The sequence below is a fragment of the Sus scrofa genome, chromosome 18, assembly GCF_000003025.6.
Source record: "Sus scrofa isolate TJ Tabasco breed Duroc chromosome 18, Sscrofa11.1, whole genome shotgun sequence".
Taxonomy (NCBI): Eukaryota; Metazoa; Chordata; class Mammalia; order Artiodactyla; family Suidae; genus Sus; species Sus scrofa.
The window spans coordinates 1,535,780-1,555,711 of NC_010460.4; the positions used below are offsets into that span (position 1 = coordinate 1,535,780).

General features: G+C 53.4%; 1 protein-coding gene across 5 annotated transcripts in view; it reads right to left on the reverse strand.

Annotated features, from left to right (window-relative positions):
* Positions 6,675–19,932, reverse strand: part of UBE3C (ubiquitin protein ligase E3C) — a 111,821-nt gene continuing 98,563 nt past the window's right edge. For all 5 annotated transcript variants that reach the window (XM_021079034.1, XM_021079033.1, XM_021079032.1 and 2 more), the window contains 2 exons: positions 15,510–15,640; positions 6,675–8,168 (listed from right to left, as the gene is read on the reverse strand). In XM_021079034.1, the coding sequence (XP_020934693.1) occupies positions 7,998–8,168; positions 15,510–15,640 (302 nt within the window). In that variant the 3' untranslated portion in view covers positions 6,675–7,997. The remainder of the gene's footprint in view (positions 8,169–15,509; positions 15,641–19,932) is intronic.

The window sequence follows — 19,932 nt, forward strand, 5'->3', positions numbered from 1 at the left end:
GCTGTTTCAAGGCATCCAAAGGCCCTGGCATGAGGTTCTCAAAGGAAGGGCAGTGGGCTTGATGAAAACTCAGGGCCGCACGGGGTGCCAGCTGGGGACCTGTCTCTCCAGGCGGGACGTGGGGCAGCCTGGTGACTTGGCCGGAGCTCTGGTGGCCTCTTCAGAGCCTGCGGCTTCCCCAGGGGTCCCAGCACCCAGATGGATGGCGGGTCTGCCCTAAGACCCCAGACCTGACGGCGCCACAGCCGGGCTCCTGAGCTGCACGTTTGGGGGTAGAGCCCCCGTGACATCCTGTAAATTTGTCTGCTGCTAAAGGACCAGGCCCTGAGCCAGGCACGGGGACCCTGTTTCCTGGAGCTTCTCCACCTGGAGGAGGCTGCCACAGTCTCAAGGGGCCACACTGCTTGGCACTGGAGCCCTGGGCCCTGGTGTGGGCGCTCCCTGGTAGGTCTGCCTCTCCCTGCAGCCTGTCTGCACATCCCCACCCCTGCCCTGGGGCCCCCAGGCCTCCTGATGAAGCCCCAGGGGCACCTGTCTCCTTTGCTTCCCCAACCTGCTCAAGGCCACACTGACAATGTGTGTCTCCCCACAAGGAGCTGCTGTGATGCCTGCGGGGCGGCCCCGCAGTGCAGCTCTGGCGCTGCCTGGGTTCAGGGCAGGCCCCACTGACCCCACCTACCAAGTCTGGGTTCTGGCTCACCTGCTGCAACTGGGGTTCCCCTGGCCCGACCCGTCCTGGGGTCTGACCCCTGCTGGATCGGCTCACAGGCCTCGGGACGCACCCCGCACAAAAGAAGGGCCTGCTGAAGGCCGCGGAGGACGGGCCGGGGGGCTCCTGGGCGCTGGAGCGTCTGCCCCCATGGGGTTGGGGTGCCCGCCGCCAGCTCTCCAGGCTCCAGGACCCTGATTTTGGTGGCGGCTACGTCAGGAAGGCAGGGCCGGAGCCTCCTAGCCCCGTGCAGAGCCCCCCAGTGTCCCCTCCTGTCACCCGGGGGTCCCTGGGGCAGAGGCCAATACACTGCATTTCCTGTAGCTCGACCGGAAAGCGTTTGACTCCAAAGTGAGAAGTTGCCCTCTTCTTCCCCAAGGCCGCGCAAGTGCAGCCGGGGGCTCTGAGGGGAGGGGGAGGGGGAGGGGGGCTCCAGCGTCACGCCCAACCTTCTAGAAAGAGGTCCTCCTGGTGGGGAAACTCCAGCCCCGGGAACCTCGGGAGCGCTCGGTCAGTTCCCCGGGCCGCCGCCAGGGGGCGTGCCGGGGCCACCGGTGTCGCTGTTTAATCCCTTGCGGAAAAGACAAGCAACGCGAACTTCTAGAAGAATGAAATTAAAGACTCCAAGACGTGAGAACTGGGACCACTGCTAGGACGCGACTTTCACTTGTGGGCCAACCACAGCCGTCCAGACCACCGAGCCCTCTGGGGTCGACAGAGGTGGGGACAGCTCCCTGAACTTCCTTCCGAGGCGGGGGCGCGTAGCCCCCGAACCTGTGAGAGGCCGCAGGAGCAGGGAGGGCAGAACTGCGAGGATAAGACTGACAGGGCCAGACTGGGGACAGGGAGAGGTCTGGGGACGGGGAGAGGTCACGGGACAGGCAGGGGACAGCTGTGAGCTCTGGTGCATGCTGGTGCGTGTGACCTGTGTGTGTCATACACGTGCACGTGTGCACGCTGTGTGGAAAGGTGTGATATGCACGTGTATGCGTGTGTGTGCTGCGTGCAGGGCGGGTGTGAGCTCTGGTGCATGCTTGTGCGCGTGAGCTGTGTGTATTTATACACGTGCATGTGTGCATCTTTGTATATGCCCTGCTGTGTCTGTGGAAGTGTGTAATATGCACGTGCGCGCGCGAGGCCCCAGCGCCCCCTGCCGGCCGCAGGGGGAACGGCGGCGCGTGCCCCAGTGGGGGCGACTCCCTGGCGCCTTGGCTCCTCATGGGCTCCCAGGATCCGCTGGGAACCTGCGCTAGCCCGCAGCCCACACAAGTCGCCTTCCTGCTCTATTGGCGAGCGAGCGGCTTCAGTTCTTTTCCAGCAAAGTCGCCTCACATGCACTCCAGCTGTCACAGGCTGTGCCACCCCTGGCCTGGCTCCAGAGTCAGCCGAGAAGGAAGGCGGCTGGGCCACTGTCACAAGACAGCCCGGGGGCTGGCTCTCTTGCCTCTGGGGCCCCTTGTCTGGGTGACTCTGACCTGCCCCCAAACCGCCCAGGTCCTGTCCTTCTGCCCCCACCCAGGTCATCTCCCTGGTGGGTGGTACCTCCCGGCGGGCTGGCCGGTGGAATCTGAGATGCTCCTTCAGGAAACTCATTACCACCCAACAGCTGGGCTCTTGCTCAGGATGGTCACCTTACCAACGATTTGACCCACGGAAAGAAAGAAAAGCAGAAACCCCTCCACAGCATTCTGGGGTGCCTGCCGCTCACCCTCTTCCCTCCCTCCACCTTCTCTCCTGGGAAGCTGTCGTGTTCGCCTGCACCAAGCCTGGTGCCAAGTGCGGAGGGACCACTGGGCAGCGCCACTGCCGTCACAGTGTCACAGCCAGCAGGTGCGGACACAGATGGCAACCCGCCAGTAGGCGCAGACACGCAGCAGAGCTCAGCGGGCCTGTGGCGGGCCTGGGTGACAAGGTGGCCTTGGGGGAGGGCCAGGGTGGGAACTAGGCTTGGGAACTCCTGACCCAGAAGTGGCCTTGAGGGCTCAAATGGCCACAGAGGAGGCCCAAGGGGAGACCCTCTGTCTTCTTTGGAAAAAAGTCTATTTGGGTCCTTTGTCCACCTTTAAATCTGGTAATTTTTAGATTAACTAATTAATGCTTGTTAGGACCACACCCGTGACATATGGAGGTTCCCAGGCTAGGGGCTGAATAGGAGCTGCAGCTGCTGGCCTACACCACAGTCACAGCAATGCGGGATCCCAGCCGCATCTGCGACCTACAGCACAGTTCACGGCAATGCCGGATCCTTCACCCACTGAGCAAGGCCAGGGATCGAACCCGCAACCTCATGGTTCCTTGTCGGATTCGTGAACCACTGCGCCACGACGGGAACTCCAAAAGCCTTGCTTTCTTTTAACAGCCACCTTGTGATGAAGACACAGGTACGGAATCGGGCTCACCCTGTGACAAGCTCCACATGAAGTCGCGAGCTCCTGGACGTGGCCACTCGTGGCAAAATGGGGCGAGACGTGGCTCACGGCCGGGCCAGGCGGGCTGGCCCAGCTTGTCCCAGTGCTCCTCCTCGGCCTATCGGGAGGCTGCGGGCCCTCGCTCACCACCAGCAGCCGGTGCGCCACCCACGAACCTGCAGACAGCACGCGGCCTGCGGGGGTCAGCCTGGAAGGGCAAGAAGGCCCCCCCTTGCTGGACCTGTGGGCATCAAAAGGCAGGGCCCTGGGGTGGCCAAACTCATGACCACCTGTGCCATGGGTTTCTAATCTGGGTCCAGTGAGTCAGAACCTAAAACTGTATAGGTACTAACTTAATGTTTATCTTGGGTAGCAAAAGCTAACTCACAGGGAGCTCCCCAGTGGCCCAGTGGGTTAAGGACCTGGGGTGGTCATGCAGCGGCTCAGGTTGCTGCTGTGGCTTCGGATGCACGAGGCCCTTGCTCCAGGCCACAGGGCCGCGGCTGAGGTAGAAAGAGCCAGTTCCAACTTTCAATTAATGGGCCCCTGTGCCACACGGCTCTGGTTTTCAGAAGGAGTCTTAGTTTTTACCTCTGAAACAAACAGATGTTGTGGGTTGAAGGGCCATTGCCCTAGATGTCCTGTTGGTGCCCAGAGCCCTGGGCTGTGACTGTGACCTTGTTTGCAGAGGTCTCTGCGGGTGCAACTACTCAGAGGACCGTGAGGTGAGGTCACACTGGGTAACTGGGGGAGATGCTAATTCCAGCGAACCCACGTCCTTACAGGAGAAACGCGGAGGGAGACGGGACACAGGTGGAGGCTGCGATGTAACCAGGGAGGACGATGCCGGCCCCGCGGGCCCCAGCCAGGGAGCGCCGGCAGACAGGAGTGGAAAGAGGCAGGGCACACTCTCCCCCCGGGGGACTGGGGCCCTCGGACACCATTTCAGACTGATGGCCTCCAGGACCGAGAGGTAAAACTTGTTTCTGTCACTGCCTTTGCAGCAACTGTCACAGTGGCCACAGGGAGCGATGGTTCCTTAAGCAGACCTTCCCCCAGACTTGAGGTCTGCTGCTCACTGGCTGGGCAGCAATGGCATGGCTGCCGCTTTCTGGGTCCAAGGGCACCGGCTCTCACCTGGTACCGGGTCCGAGCAGCAGCTGCTCTGAGACGCTCTCCAGCTCACACGTGCGTCTTCAACTTGGAGATGCAGCACTCCCACTGCGGGACTTGTACTTCTGTCTGCAATTCTGGCCGCCAGCCGCTTGGTTCACGGACGTGCTTGGGGAGTTCCTGTTGTGGCTCAGCGGAAATGAACCTAATATCCATGAGGATGTGGGTTTGACCCCTGGCCTTGCTCAGTGGCCGAAGGATCCGGAGTCGCCGTGAGCTGTGGTGTAGGTTGAGGATGTGGCTCGCATCCTGCGTGGCTGTGGCACGGCAGCTCTGACCGGACCCCCAGCCTGGAAACTTTCATGTGCCGCATCTGCGGCCCTTAAACAGACCGGGCTTTTCAAGAAACCTCAGAACCCCTCCTGAAAGGCTACTTCCTTAAGTCAACCTTTGACTCCCCAGAGCCTCCCTGTTGCTCTGGCCTCTGGAGCTCGGCTGGGTGCTCGGATCCTGCACGGCAGAACTGGTGTAAAGCGAGCAGATCTTCAGCCGAGCTCCAACCATCGAGGCAGCTGATGAATTACACGGGGAGCCGTTAGTCTGGAGGCAGAGCAATGGCGAGGACCCCAGGCCGAAGAGGCCATGTCTGCAGCTGCCTCAACTTCAGGTTCAAAACCAGGGTGGTGGTGGGGAGAGCATTTAAGGGTGATGTCTTTGCCTGTCTCTGCAGAGGAAAAAGAAATGACGCGACTAAGGCAGCATCACTGTTATTAGCAAGGCACAAATGTCAAAATGTGACCTCAGGGAGTTCCCACTGTGAGCAGCGGGTTAAGGACCTGGTGGTGTTTCTGGGGCAGTGTGGGTGCAGTCCCTGCCCAGGTGCAGTGGGTTAAAGGATCCAGCATTGCCGCAGCTGCAGCTTGGATTTGGTCCCTGGCCCAGAAACTCCATATGCTGCAGGACGGCCAAAAAAGAAAAAAAGTGTTCTCAAACCACATAAGACAAGTCCAAATAAGGTTCTACTGCGTTTATGATGCATTGACATCAACAGCTTAGTTACAGCTCTCATCAAACCTCCCTAATGTTCCTGTGAAGCCAAAGTACAGGTTCCCCCGCTGTGGGAAAGTCGAGGCTTCTCAGAAACCCCTCCTGAGCGGAAAGGTGCAAGGGCACAGCAGCAGCTCCCTCAGGACCGCCTTGCTCACAGATGCTCACGGCAAACGGAGCAGAGGCCCGGAGGCTCACAGGCACCGTCCCCAGCTGTGGGGGCCGGATGGTGAGAGGCTGAGTGTGGCTCCCAGGAGGGAGCCCGGCGGGGCCCCCTCATTGCGCGGGGTGCGCCACCTCTGCGAGGCTCTGTGCTGCGCTGCGGGACACGCCGTGCTGGTTGAGATGTCTGCTTTCTGTGCCTGTCGTCCGTGGATTTCTCTGGGTCAGCAAGAACCGGTGCACAAGCGAGGCTTTCTTAGCTGGAGCGCTGTACCAAAATCACCCTCATTTCACACAAAGTACTCAGGCTTAAAGACTCATGAAACTTTCTGGAAGCAGAGACCTTGGGAGGGGGCGGCCTGTGACCCTCTGAGGCCCACAGCTGCCTCCCTCCCGCACCTGCCGGTCATCAGAACAGGCTCAGCGACTCACGCTCTGTTTGGGGAGCAGCTGCCTCCCTGGGCCCCCGCAGGCTCTGTGGTCCCCACGGCTGAGCCACAGAACCAATGGGTCACTGCAGCAGCAAGAGCACGGGCCGAAGCACCACTGCCTGCAGAGCTTCCTGGGACACCAGCAAGGTCCCTTCGCAGACGGCAGCTGTGAGGAAGTCACCTCCCCTGGTTTGCACCCAAACCACCAGCAACAGCAAAAGGGAACTCCAGAGAAAAGTCGAGCAAAGAAACAAATGGAGCAGCGTCTTCCTTTAGGTCTAACGCTTCTCAGTGAAGTAATGCCCGCCTGGGACCTGATGAGGTGACAGCCACTCCTGGGTCGGCCCTGGCCCTGGCCAGAGCTTGTGCGGGAAGGGCGGTGACGCGTCCACCTCCCCAAAGCCTCTGTCAGTGCAGCTCAGGCAACACACAGGACTGCCTGGCGTATGTGACTCTGAATAATCAGCCTGTATTAACTGACATTCAAACAACCATGGAAAACTCAGTGGTTACCGGTCATGGTTTTACTGGGGCAGAACAGAACTAATTACAACTGGGGGTACGACTCCAACACAGACTTGGGGGAAAAAATTAATGCAAATATTTAGCCACTGGAACATACAAATAAATAAATACGCTCAGGATGACTGAGGAAAAACCCCCAAAGTGTAACTGCCCATTTCTTTTCAGTCCCAGATATTTCATTTCCAAAAGACTGATAATAAAATATACAGATCAACTACTAAGCAGAGAAGACCTAGAACATTCAACAGAAAACCTAAAATGAAAATAAAACCAAGGACAAAACCCTAATTATTTTATTTTTGTATATCAAGACTACAAATAGCATTTAAACACTTAATTTATTGTTCAAATTAAGAAATTATACATTTTGTTTTGATAATGGTCATTGTCTTAAAAGTGTCATTCGCTTTCCCCACATTTAAAAGCATATTGCTAATTCTGGTCACTTCCACGGGACAGCCCAGAGCTCCAGGGACAGCCAAACCCCAGCCGCAGAAGAGCCGTGGTCTGCTTTCTTGGCGCCCCCAGCGTCAGCAAAGGGTCCCTGCACTCGCAGATGACGCGTTCAAACACCCTCCGCTTGGAGAGTCTGAAACCACCCAGCTCCTGATAAAGTGCCGAATCCCAGAGAGTCACCAACCCGCCCCGCCCCGCCCCGCGCCGCGCGTGGGGCCCCGCCCTCTTCCCGCGCAGCCCCGCCCTCTTCCCCGCGCAGCGGCCGGGCGGGGGCGGGGGCGGGGGCGGGGGCGGGGGCGGGGCGGGCTGGGCTGGCGGGCCGGCCGCAGTGCAAAGGCGCAGCGCCACTTTGGTTCAAGTGACTCGAGACGGTGCTGCGGGTGGCCTCTCCCCGAGCCATCGCTCACGCGGGTCTCACACACGCCGCAGGGACTGGACGGAGACCCCCCTCCCCTGAAAGCTCTCCAGGCACAAAGTGGAGGCGGAAATGGAAAAGGAAGGAAGGGCCCACCTCACACACACACCCACGCACAGTAATGTCCAAACCATCATGATGCAGGTCGGGGGCACACCGGGAACAAGCATGCTAGTCCCATGGTGGGGAGATGGCTTAAAAACACAAATAAAAGATCACCATTGTTACCTATTTTCCAAACCTAACCACTTTGGGAAAAGGCAGCAGGAAAAGAAAATGCCTTTCGTCTAACAATTCGGCTTGTAAACAATTCAATCACACGAGAAGCAGTGGCGCTGGGAGGGAGCGCCTCCCCCCTCCGGACGGCGCCCCGCAGCGGAGCGGGAGCGGGAGCAGGGGCGGCTCCAAGGGGCCCCGGGGCTCCGCTGAGCCAAAGCTTCGTCTTTGGTTAGTTTCACTGAGTCGCCACTCGTCTGCAAACTGTGCTCTTCTTGGCAAAACGACTACGTGAGCCCCGCGGCACATACATCTGTTTTTAACTTACTTCACCCTCTACGTGAGCACAACTTAAGGAATCACTAAAAAAATGCCGGGAGGGGGTGGCGGGGAGACAGGCCCGCGGCAGCTCCGGGCGTCGGCCCGGGCGCCCTCCTCGGCCCGGGCAGCGCGGAGGCCCTGCGCCCTCTCCGTCGGGGCCCGGGGCCGGGGCCGGGCGACGCGGCGCGGTTGGCTCAGCTCAGCTCGAAGCCTGCCGCGCACTCGATGGCATAGAGCAGCTTGCTCCGCAGCAGCGCCTCGTCGTGGAACTCGGGCAGCTTGAGCAGGTTCATGCAGGTGCTGGCCGTGGGCAGCCGCTCCAGGTCGGAGCCGCCGTTGTGGATGCAGAACGCGGGGTACAGCTCCTGCAAGACAGCGGGCGGCAGCGCTCCGTTAACAGGCACAGCCCCAAATGAGGTTTTCCTTTTCTTTTTAGGGCCAAACCCACAGCACATGGAAGTTGCAGGGCTAGGGGTCCGATCCGAGCAGGAGCTGAGGCCTAGGTCACAGCCACGGCAGGATCCCTAACCCACTGCGCAAGGCCAGGGATCGAACCTGCGTCCTCATGGATACACTAGTGTGGTTCCGGCTGAGCCACAATGGGAACTCCCCCAAATGAGTTTTTAAGACAAAGAACCTGCCACTGCAGTTAACATTTCCTCAAAAGCTTTTTGGGGTTTTTTTTGTTAACTGCACTCAAGACTTAGCTCTAAATTTTTACCAAATATTGTACACAGGGCTTGCTGCATAAGAAAGGATAATAAAAAAACAGCACTGGAGCTTCTGCTGTGGTGCAGTGGGTTAAGGATCTAGCGCTGCTGCAGCTGTGGCAGAGGTTGAAGCTCCAGCTCAGAATCCATCCCTGGCCCAGGAACTCCACAGTCATGGCTACAGCTGAAAAAGAAAAGAAAAGAAAAAAAAAAAAAAAAAAAAAGATCTGGTAGCACTGCTGTGGCTCAGGTTTGATCCCTGGCCTGGGAACTTCTGTATGCTGTGGGAGCGGCCAAAAGAAATAAATGAAATGAAATTCTAAAGGGTACAAGGGTGAAGAGTTGAATATATAAACCTCTTGGCTTATATTAGAACATGGGGAGGCAGAAGTCTGTTTTCTGCAGACGGCACACAGTGTGGGGACAGGCTCAGGGCCACGTGGGTGGGGCAGCAAGAGACGTCCAGCACCGTGATCAAGAGAGCAGAAGGCAGTCTTTAAACATGGAAAGCGAAATGGAACAGACAGACCTATTTATTGGTGGCTTAATCACAGAGAAATATTCCTAGTGTTTTAGAACTGCAAAGAAGTCAAAACGGTTTTCCGAAATGTCACGGTACCTTTGTAAACCTCCTACTGTATTTATGTACTATATTTATACACACTATATAATATAGATATTGTAAGTTATATAGTACAATATTGTAGAAGTGTTACATAAAACTGTAACTTACGGCATGATGCTAGAACTTAGGAGAGCAAGCAAAGGAAGGAACTGGTGAAGAGAGGCGCCAATACAAAATCAAAGAAGTAAAAACCTTATGAGCCTCCATGTCAATTGAACTTGGGATGAATTTTTCTCTTGGGGAAAAGAGGGCCCCATTTCCTAGCCCTGTCCACTGACAAGGCTTGTCCCAATGACCACCTGTGACCACGGGCAGCTCAGGTGCTCAGGTTTTAGTCTCACAAACCTGCTGTCAACGAAAGGCACCAGGTCTTCGTGGGAAAACACCTGGTCCCAGATGCGGGCCAGGAAACAGACGTGGCAAGGGCGACTGTCACCCCACAAAGAAAGAAAGTGCCCCACCCCGCCCCGCCCCAGGCCACTTGGGATACATTCAAAAGGCCCAAGCGCCTGCCCAAGGGCCCCGCCGCCCCAAGATGCGGCCCTGCCCATCCGAGGGCAACTGCTGGCGACAGGAAGACATCAAATGCTCGAGCGCGGGAGTCCACAATGAGAGCCAGGGGACAAACGGTATCGGTGGCCCCGAGAGAGGGGGCGAAGGGTAAACTGAACCAACAGAGCCTAAGCTGAAGTTAACGATCAGGTCCACGTGCGTAAACACACACCCGTGTACACAGATAACAGCGCACTCACGTGCAAACGTGATAATGGTTAGGACGCGGGAGACGACAGGTATTTTTGTCTTCCTGAGACTCAGCCACACCTTCCAATTTTCTAGTGTTCTATAATGAAGACATTAATTGTGTTACAAGGAACACAATCAAACGTAACCATAATGACCTATCAACCACTGCAGAGGAAAACCGAGGGAGCGGGTGCGAGGCTCCCCACTGGCTCAAATGGCTTCCCAGCTCGACTTGGTCCCATGTGCAGGTGGAATTTAGCACCAACGGGATGATGTGGCAAAACTGAGAGAGAGCGCAGCCCATGGGAGGCCCACGGGAGGCCGACTCGCGGGCTTCCTCACCCTGCCGGGGACTTCTCTGCCGTCAAACAAACAACCTGCCATCTACACAACCTGTGTGGCTGGCGAATGCCCAGGTGCTACAAGCTCGAAAACTGTTCAGTTAGCATCAGGCCCCACGATACATGGTAGTTTATATGCCACGCTCAATGTTTCATAAAAATGTCCAAAAAGGAGCCAGAAGAGAAACAGAAAGAACACTGACCGCGTTTTTATTTAGCTTCCGACTACCTGCAGGGCCACGGTTTCCTCCAGTGCTTAAATAGCCTAAAATAAAAACACTGCATTTTTGAAACAGAAAAGGATCTGGAAGAAGGCAGGGAGCGCTGGGTAAATGGACAGACAACAGGTAAATGGAAAGTGTGAAATACAGTTTGCAGTTAGAGGCCACGCTTTAGTGTTTCTTTCGTAATGCTTATTGAATTTCCAACTTGCAGACTCAAAAGTTAAAAAAAATGAAGGTTTTGGGGAGTTCCCGTCATGGCTCAGTGGTTAATGAATCCGACTAGGAACCATGAGGTGGCGGGTTTGATCCCTGGCCTTGCTCAGTGGATTAAGGATCCGGCGTTGCCGTGAGCTGTGGTGTAGGTTGCAGACGCGGCTCCGATCCCGAGTTGCTGTGGCTGTGTTGTAAGCCGGCAGCTGTAGCTCCTATTAGACCCCTAGCCTGGGAGCCTCCATATGCTGCAGGAGCAGCCCAAGAAATGGCAAAAAGACCAAAATAAATAAATAAATAAATAAGGTTCTTGGGAGTTCCCATCGTGGCTCAGTGGTTAACAAATCCAATTAGGAACCATGAGGTTTTGGGTTCGATCCCTGGCCTTGCTCAGTGGATTAAGGATCCCGCGTTGCTGTGGCTGTGGTGTAGGCTGGCGGCTACAGCCCTGATTAGACCCCTCGCCTGGGAACCTCCATATGCCTCGGGAGCAGCCCTAGAAAAGACAAAAAGACAAAAAAAAAAAAAAGGTTCTTCACTGAAATCTGAGTCGGGCCCCATTTCGTGTATATTAAATGGACTACAAGGGGAATTTGCATTAATGCAGAGAAACATCATCAATTTATTATGTGGTCTAATGGTAACTTAACAATTTTCTACCGCACTTTAAAGATTTTTTTTGTCTGTAACAATCACATTCGTTACACATATGAAAGTTTAATCAGCTCTAGCAGATGTAACTCTTCCCCAGCGCTCTGGCACTAAGCACTTTCCTCACTGCTGAATTATGCATGCGCCGGCACTGCCGCTTCAAGTCACCGCGCTTCTCCTTCTTCAAACCTGCATCCCGGCGGCCCTTCAGCAAGCCCACTGGGCGACGGGAAAGCCTGATGATGATTTCCCCCCAGCTGGAGTCAAAGCATTTGAAAACCCGTACTGAATTTCCACATTTACTGTGTTTGAAGATCATTGAAAAATATCTGAAACAGGAAGACTATGCTGCAGCTTCCAAAAATATATTTTCCATGGTACGCCGACAACTCAGCGACCATCAACAGGGGCCCAGAGAGATGTCACCGTAATTCTACTTGGGTTTTTGTTTTTTGCTTTTTTTTGCTTTTTAGGGCCGTACCTGCAGCACATAGAGGTTCCCAGGCTAGGGGTCGAATCGTAGCTGGAGCCACCGGCCTATGCCACAGCCACAGCAATGTGGGATCCGAGCTGCGTCTGCAACCTACACCACAGCTCATGGCAACACCAGATCCTTAACCCACTGAGCGAGGCCAGGGATCGAACCCGAAACTTCATGGCTCCTAGTCGGTTCGCTTCCACTGCGCCACGACGGGAACTCCTCTACTTGGGGTTTTAAGGTAACACAAGTGCCTCAGCGTTTCCACCCTCCAAACCTGTAAGGCCCCCACTGGCTCTTCACTGACTCTGCCAGAAGGTCTAGAACCTGCCAGCAAGGCTCTAGTTTTTCCTAGAGCCGTGTCACACTGGCTTTCTACTCAACCAGGAGCTGGCACTCTGCTTCCTGAGGCAGTAGGTCCGCCAGCTTCCCTCCCGAAACCGGAGGCGTGGCTGTGGTTTTCAAGGTGGGAGACGCCATAAGCTCCGTCTCGCCTAATCAACATGACTGATAAAGTTACCTCATCACACTAAAATCCGAATCAATGAGAACTGCATCTGTGGGACTGTTCACACCACCGCACTCCTCCCCCTCTCCAGGCCCCACCAGGCAGGTGCTCTGGCCTTCACTGCATGCTGACGTGAATCAAAGAGCAGAGACTGGGAGTTCCCGTCATGATGCAGTGGTTCACGAATCCGACTAGGAACCATGAGGTTGCAGGTTCGATCCCTGGGCTTGCTCCGTGGGTTAAGGATCCGGCGTGGCCGTGAGCTGTGGTGTAGCTTGCAGACGAGGCTCGGATCCCGTGTTGCTGTGGCTCTGGCGTAGGCCGGCGGCTACAGCTCTGATTGACCCCTAGCCTGGGGACCTCCATGTGCTGTGGGCGCGGCCTTAGAATAGACAAAAAAAACCCCCACACAAAACAACAACAACAACAACCAAAGAGCTGAGACTGTTCCTTTCAATTTTCATTCCTATCAGAGGCCAATTTTCCCATCTGGTTCTAAGAGCCAGTATTTAAAACAAGGAGGCCCATCCATCTATTGTTTCTTAGCTGCACCCATAGCACGGGAAGTTCCCAGGCCAGGGATCTAACCCGCGCCTCAGCAGCAACCTGAGCCACTGCAGAGGCAGTGCCAGATCCTTAGCCTGCTGTGCCACAGTGGGAACTCCATATCCACTGATTTCTTTGGGGGGTAAGCTGGACGCATCACTAAATCTTTCTGAATCACTTTGTTTGGGTGTGTGGCTTACACAGCGGTTTTTCTGACTCAGTCTGAGTCTTTTTCTTCTAATAAAAGAGTTGATGCCAACCACCGTCACTGTTTTGACAGTTCCGCCTGTTCTCATGTCTATGTTTTCCCTCTGTGATTGTTCGTATTGACTCATCTATGTCTGGAAACATGGTTGGCTCTGGTCGTCCTGTTTTGAGAGTTTTTAAGATGGAGAAGTGATTTGAGTTCTGCTAATGTCACTGACGGGTTTTATTCCCTGACTGTTCACACCCGTGTCTTTATTACTCATCGCTCCTAAAATATAAAGATGTCAGTGCTTCCACCGCTGTGAAAGCAGACGCGTGGCCCTCAGGCCCCGCCTCTGCCCCACTTCTCTATTGCTCTAGTTCTCAGGGCACTTTGTGGGATGTTGTATTAAGCTATTGATGTTAATTTAAAATAAAATCTTGTGGGGGAAAAAATGTAATTGTAATGTATACATGTAAGGATAACCTGACCCCCTTGCTGTACAGTGGGAAAATAAAAAAAAAAAGAAAAAAATAAAATAAAATAAAATAAAATAAAATAAAATCTTGGGAGTTCTCGTCATGGCTCAGTGGTAACAAACCTGATTCGTATCCATGAGGACATGGGTTTGATCCCTGGGCTCGCTCAGTGGGTTAAGGATCTGGCATTGCCGTGAGCTGTGGTGTAGGCAGATGTGGCTCAGATCCCATGTTGCTGTGGCTGTGCTGTAGGCCAGCAGCTCCGATTTGACCCTTAGCCTGAGAACCTCCATATGCCACAGATGCAGCCCTAAAAAGAAAAATAAAACCAAAAAAACCTTAACTGAGGAGTTCCCGTCGTGGTGCAGTGGTTAATGAATCCGACTGGGAACCATGAGGTTGTAGGTTCGGTGGCTACAGCTCCGATTTGACCCCTAGCCTGGGAACCTCCATATGCCACAGGAGCGGGCCAAGAAATGGCAAAAAGACAAAAAAACAAACAAAAACAACAAAACTTAATTGAGGTGTAATCTACATACTACAAGATTTGTCCATTTAAATGTCCTATGTGAATTTCAGAATGTTGCCAGTTCTATCCTGCCCCCACCTCCTTTTTTTGCTTTTTAGGGCCGAACCTGCGTCACATGGAGGTTCCCAGGCTAGGGGTCCAATCAGAGCTACAGCTGCCGGCCTACGCCAGAGCCACAGCAACTCAGGATCTGAGCCGCGTCTGCCACCTACACCACAGCTCACGGCAACGCCAGATCCTTAACCCATGGAGCGAGGCCAGGGATCGAACCTGCAATCTCATGGTTCCTAGTCGGACTGATTTCCTCTGTGCCACGACATAAAACCCCGGTTCTATCCGTTTAAAGACACCTCACGGAAAAGGAATCCCAGGACCTACAACCTCGTGCCTCACTTTTACGCAGCACAGCGTTTCTACGCCACGCGGGTGGTCGTCTGCATCACGACCCACTCCCCGCAGCTTCTGAACGCATCGCGCTGTATGGATGCAGGAACTCCCGCCTGCTTGCCCGGGGCCCGGCAGGGACGTCTGCGCCGTGTCGGGGTGGCCACGATAAACGAGGCTGCTCTGCAGTTTCACGTGAGCTCTGTGTGAACGTGTCACCATCTGCCCCAGTGTGTCCGTGCCCAGGAGCAGAGCTGCTCCCTTACATTGAGGGGCTTTCTCCAGAAACCATCAGAGAAAGCCCACAGGAGGCAGGCAGCACACACAGCCTACAGCCCTGGACGGAACCTGACCAGGAACTCAGGTTCCATAAAGGACCCTTGGGAGCAGGAGTCACGTCCACGTGCTCCATGTACCTGAAGGGCAGGTGACAACAGGACGGCTGGGCACCTCTCCTTGAAGTGATGCTAGAGGTTGGGGTGGGGCCAGCCAGTGTCTCTTTGTGACAAGGTCTCAGGTGATGCTGAAGCCGCTCATCTCAGGACCACACAGCATGAGCCAGAGATGGTATCAATATTTCACTGCACATTCCTTATTTTTGATACTTTGATTGTGGTCAATTTAGAGATACTGGTGTTGTAGGAAAAATATATAGGAAACAGGATGTCTTCAACTTACATGTGATTCAGAAAAGAAATATAAATATATATATATATAGAGAGAGAGAGAGAGTGAGAAAACAAGTGGAGCAAATGTTAAGAACTGCATAATGTGGGCACATACGGTCTCTGCCCAATTCTTACAGCTTTTATGTACATTTAAAATAATTGCAGGAAGTTCCCTTGGGGCACGGCAGGTTAAGGATCCGGCGTTGCCATAGTCGTGGCACAGGCTGCAACTGGCCTGGGACCTTCCACGTGTCGTTGATGGAGCCAAAGCCTTGGTCAACGACAGTTAAGCTGGGTGTTGCCACCCACTGTAAATACCCTTCTCTGAAAACAACACGTACACCCTGCCTCACTCAGCCCGATACCCGCTGCCTCTCTGGGTTGCCAGCTGGGTTTAAAGCCAATCGCAGGAGCTGGAGTACCTTAAACCCCAAGAGCGGGGGCCGGGAGCAGCTGGTCACAAACTTGAGCAGTTTGCGCTTCTCTTCATCCGTGAACCCTTCCACCACTCTCCAGAAGGCCCTGATCACGGGGTGGTCAGCAGAATAGCCCCCTAAGACAAAAGGAACAGACGTTTCATTAGCAACCAGAGAACCGCAAAAGCAAGGGTCTCCTGAAGGCCCGAGAGCAACGTGCTTACAGCAGTGAATGGCTTGCATGGTGCCTGGCCGGGCAGAAGGCCAGCTCGGGAGAGACACGGTTACCACGTCCAGGGAGATGAAGGGCAAGTGCCAGGGAGAGAAACCCCCGGAGGTAACGTGCCAAAGGCCAGGAGGGGCAACAACACCCCATGGCGACGAGAGGGACCCTGGCAGCAGACGATGCTGCCAAGGGGTCTGAGCTTTAACAACTCTGCTGGGAGTTAAAACTCAGCCTCTGTTGAGTAACAAACCCTAAACAAAGGATTCACATGAGGCTCGCACATCTAAAGGGGCTTTTTTTTTTTTTTTTTAATAATTTTATGGGAGTTCTCATCGTGACTCAGTGGCAATGAATCTGACTAGTATCCATGAAGTTGCAGGTTCAATCCCTGGCCTCGCTCCGTGGGTTAAGGATCCAGCGTTGCCATGAGCTGTGGTGCAGGTCGCAGACACAACCCGGATCTGGAGTTGCTGTGACTGTGGTGCAGGCTGGCAGCTGTGGCTCTGATTTGACCCCTAGTCTGGGAACCTCCATGTGCCTCGAGTGCAGCCCTAAAAGACAAACAACAACCACCACAATAATGTCGTCATCATCATTATTATTTTATGGACACACGCAGCCTGTGGAAGTTCCCGAGCCAGGGACTGAACACGAGGCCCAGCTGCGGCCAACACTGGATCCTTTAACCCACTGCACCAGGCTGCGGATCGAACTTCTGCCTCTGCAGCGATTCAAGCCACTGCAGCTGGATTCTTAACCCACTGTGCCGCAGCAGGAACTCCCGAGACTTTTATTTCTAACAGGCTTAGTTATGCCGCCAACCCATCTTAGTCTCTACATCTGTTTTATCACCCATCCTTCTGACAGGAGGGTAGAGAACACGGCCAACCACCAAGCCCAGCACCGACCAGACCACTGCTCCAAAGAGGAATTCCTCCTCCTTACAGCTTTTAATCTAGTTAAGTGCTTCCTAAAACTGAAATAATTGCTACATATCGTCCCCTCATTGTTAATATCCTTCAGAAATAACATCGATAAAATATCCTAAGTGCATTCATCGGCACCAAAATGAATACGGTAATGTTTTAAACCTATTTACTGGAATGGCTAAGATCATTAAAGGTATATACACTTTCAGCGCAGTCAGGATAATGCAAACAACCCAAGACGACTTCTTGGCAAAGGAAAGGCTGGATTGATTTCCTTGTTTTAAACATAAGACTGGATAGTGAGGACACTGTGACCTTTACATAAACATGAGAGCTCGAATTTAGAGCAATACGAATGTACAGAAAGGGGAGACAACGCACGTCCACGTACATATAAACACACACCGATGTCTATGTGTAAGTTACTTTAGCAAACTTATAGTTCTGAAACCATGACCACAATCCAGTTTTAACCTAGTTCCATTTTCAGAGTTCCTGCTGTTGCTCAGTGGAAACGAATCCAACTAGGATCCATGAGCAAGCAGCTTCGATCCCTGGCCTCACTCTGTGGGTTAAGGATCTGGCATGGCCATGAGCTGTGGTGCAGGTCACAGACGTGGCTTGGATCTGGTGTGGCTGTGGCCAGCGGCTGCAGCTCCAATTAGACCCCCAGCTCCAATTAGACCCCCAGCCTTTCATTTGCTGCTAGTGCAGCAAAAAAAAAAAAAATCCATTTCCTCAAAAAAACCCCATGTCCACCTCATAGACAACCACGATCTGCTCTAAAAGTAGGCTCTGAAAGATGTTTCAACAAAATGAAGTTACATTTACCACACTGTGCCACTTTCACCGCTATGAACAAGTTCAAAATCCTCTCAAAAGACACCCTGGAAGGAAAGGCTGGGAAACAGCACTCAGCAGAACAGAGGAATCTGGACAGGTTTCTCTTTAAAGCTGTGGTGAAAATATGCAACATTAAATCGACCATTTAAACCATTTTTAGGTGTACAATCCAGCAACATTATTAATTAGCTTCGCACTGTTGCACTGCTGTTACTGAGGTCTCCAACCCGAACACCTTCATCTCCAAGACAAACTTGTAGAACCACTGAACGCTCGCTGCCCCCAGCCCCTGTGCCCTCTAATTTACCTTCGGTGGCCGGGAATCTGCCTATTCCAGGTATTTCACAGGATTTCACATAAGCTGAACCATACAGTGTATGTCCTTCCACGTCAGGCTCATTTCACTTAGCACAACGGATTAGAGATTCCTCCACGCTGCAGCCTGTATCTGAACCTCACTCCTTTTTAAGACTTGGCAACAGTCCACTCTATACACCGGTGACACATGGCTACTGTGACAGTCCACTGTATACACCGGTGACACATGGCTACTGTGACAGTCCACTGTATACACCGGTGACACATGGCTACTGTGACAGTCCACTGTATACACCGGTGACACATGGCTACTGTGACAGTCCACTGTATACACCGGTGACACATGGCTACTGTGACAGTCCACTGTATACACCGGTGACACATGGCTACTGTGACAGTCCACTCTATACACCGGTGACACATGGCTACTGTGACAGTCCCCTGTACTTCCACAGAGGCTATATTCCTTTTCCACCAGCAATGAGCCAACGTCTCCATATCCCTGCCAACAGCTGTCATTTTCTGCTTGTGAGTGTGGTGTGTAATAACTGCCATCTAACAGACAAGGATGTGTCTCCCTGTGCTTTGTGGTTTCCCAGTGGCTATGATGTTGAGCATCTTTTTTTTGAGGGCGTCTTTTTTTTTTTTAGGGCTGCACCTATGTCATATGGAAGTTCCCAGTCTAGGAGCTGAAAAGGAGCACAGCCGCTGGCCTACCCCAGAGCCACAGCAACGCAGGATCCAAGCCACATCTGTGACCTACACCACAGCTCACAGCAATGCTGGATTCTTAACCCACTGAGTGAGGCCAGCGATCAAACCTGCATCCTCATGGATGCTAATCCGATTCGTTTCCGCTGAGCTATGGCGGCAACTCCCGTTGAGCATCTTTTGAGTATACTGGCCATTTGCGTTGTCTTTGGAGAAATGTCTGTTCAGGTCCTGTGCCCATGTGCTGTCAGCATGTCCTCCCGCTGCTGAGCTGTGAGGCGAGAGCAGACCTCATCCGATTATTTCCCCTTCCTGGATGTTGTCCTTCCTCTTTCTTCTTCTTTTTTTAATTACTCAATGAATTTATATTTATAGTTATACAGTGATCATCACAATCCAGTTTTATAGGATTTCCATCCCACACCCCCAGTGTATCTCCTCCACCCCCCCAGCCTCTCCCCTTTGGAAAACCTAAGTTTTTCAAAGTCTGTGAGTCAGAATCTGTTCTGCAGAGAAGTTCACTGTGTCCTTTTTCAGAGTCCACATGCCAGTGAAAGCATTTGATGTTGGTGTCTCATTGTCTGACTTCACTTAGCATGATAATTTCTAGGTGCATCCATGTTGCTAAAAATGCCATTATCTCGTTCCTTTTAATGGCTGAGGAATATTCCACTGTGTATATGGACCGTATCTTCTGGATCCACTCCTCTGTCAACGGACATCTGGGTTGCTTCCATGTCCTGGCTGCTGCAAAGAGTGCTGCCATCAACACGGCCCAGGAGTGGGTCCACTTTCTTGATAACGTGTTTGATGCACAAAGCCTGTACTTCTGATGAAATCCAGTTACTTTTTCTTTTGCTGCTTCTGCTTGTGATGCCACCTGAGAAACCGCTGCCAAACCCAAGGTCATGAAGATTCACTCCTACGTTCTCCTAAGGGTTTTACGTCTTTGGGTATGAAGGGTTCTTGATCCATACTGAGTTAACTTCCGTATGTGCCATGGGGTGGGGGTACAGCCTCATTCTTCTGCCAAAATCCAGTTGTTCCCCAATTACCTTTTCAAGTAACTGTAAGGTTTTCCGAAGAGGTTCTACCACGTCCCACCGCCTGCAGTGTGAGGGTTCTGATTCCCACAGACCAAAGCGAGGTACCGAGGTACCGTCTATCCTTCTGAGGACTGGCATCCCAGGGGGTATGCAGTGGAGTCGTGGTGTTAAACGCCTATTCATGTGCTTATCTGCTTTTATTTGCTTTTTGTTTTTGTCTTTCTAGGGCCCCACCCTCTGCATGTGGAAGTTCCCAGGCTAGAGGGTGGAGGTGAGTGGCAGCTGCCGGCCTACACACCAGCCACAGCCACACCAGATCCTCAAGCCACAGAGCGAGGCCAGGGATCGAACGTGTG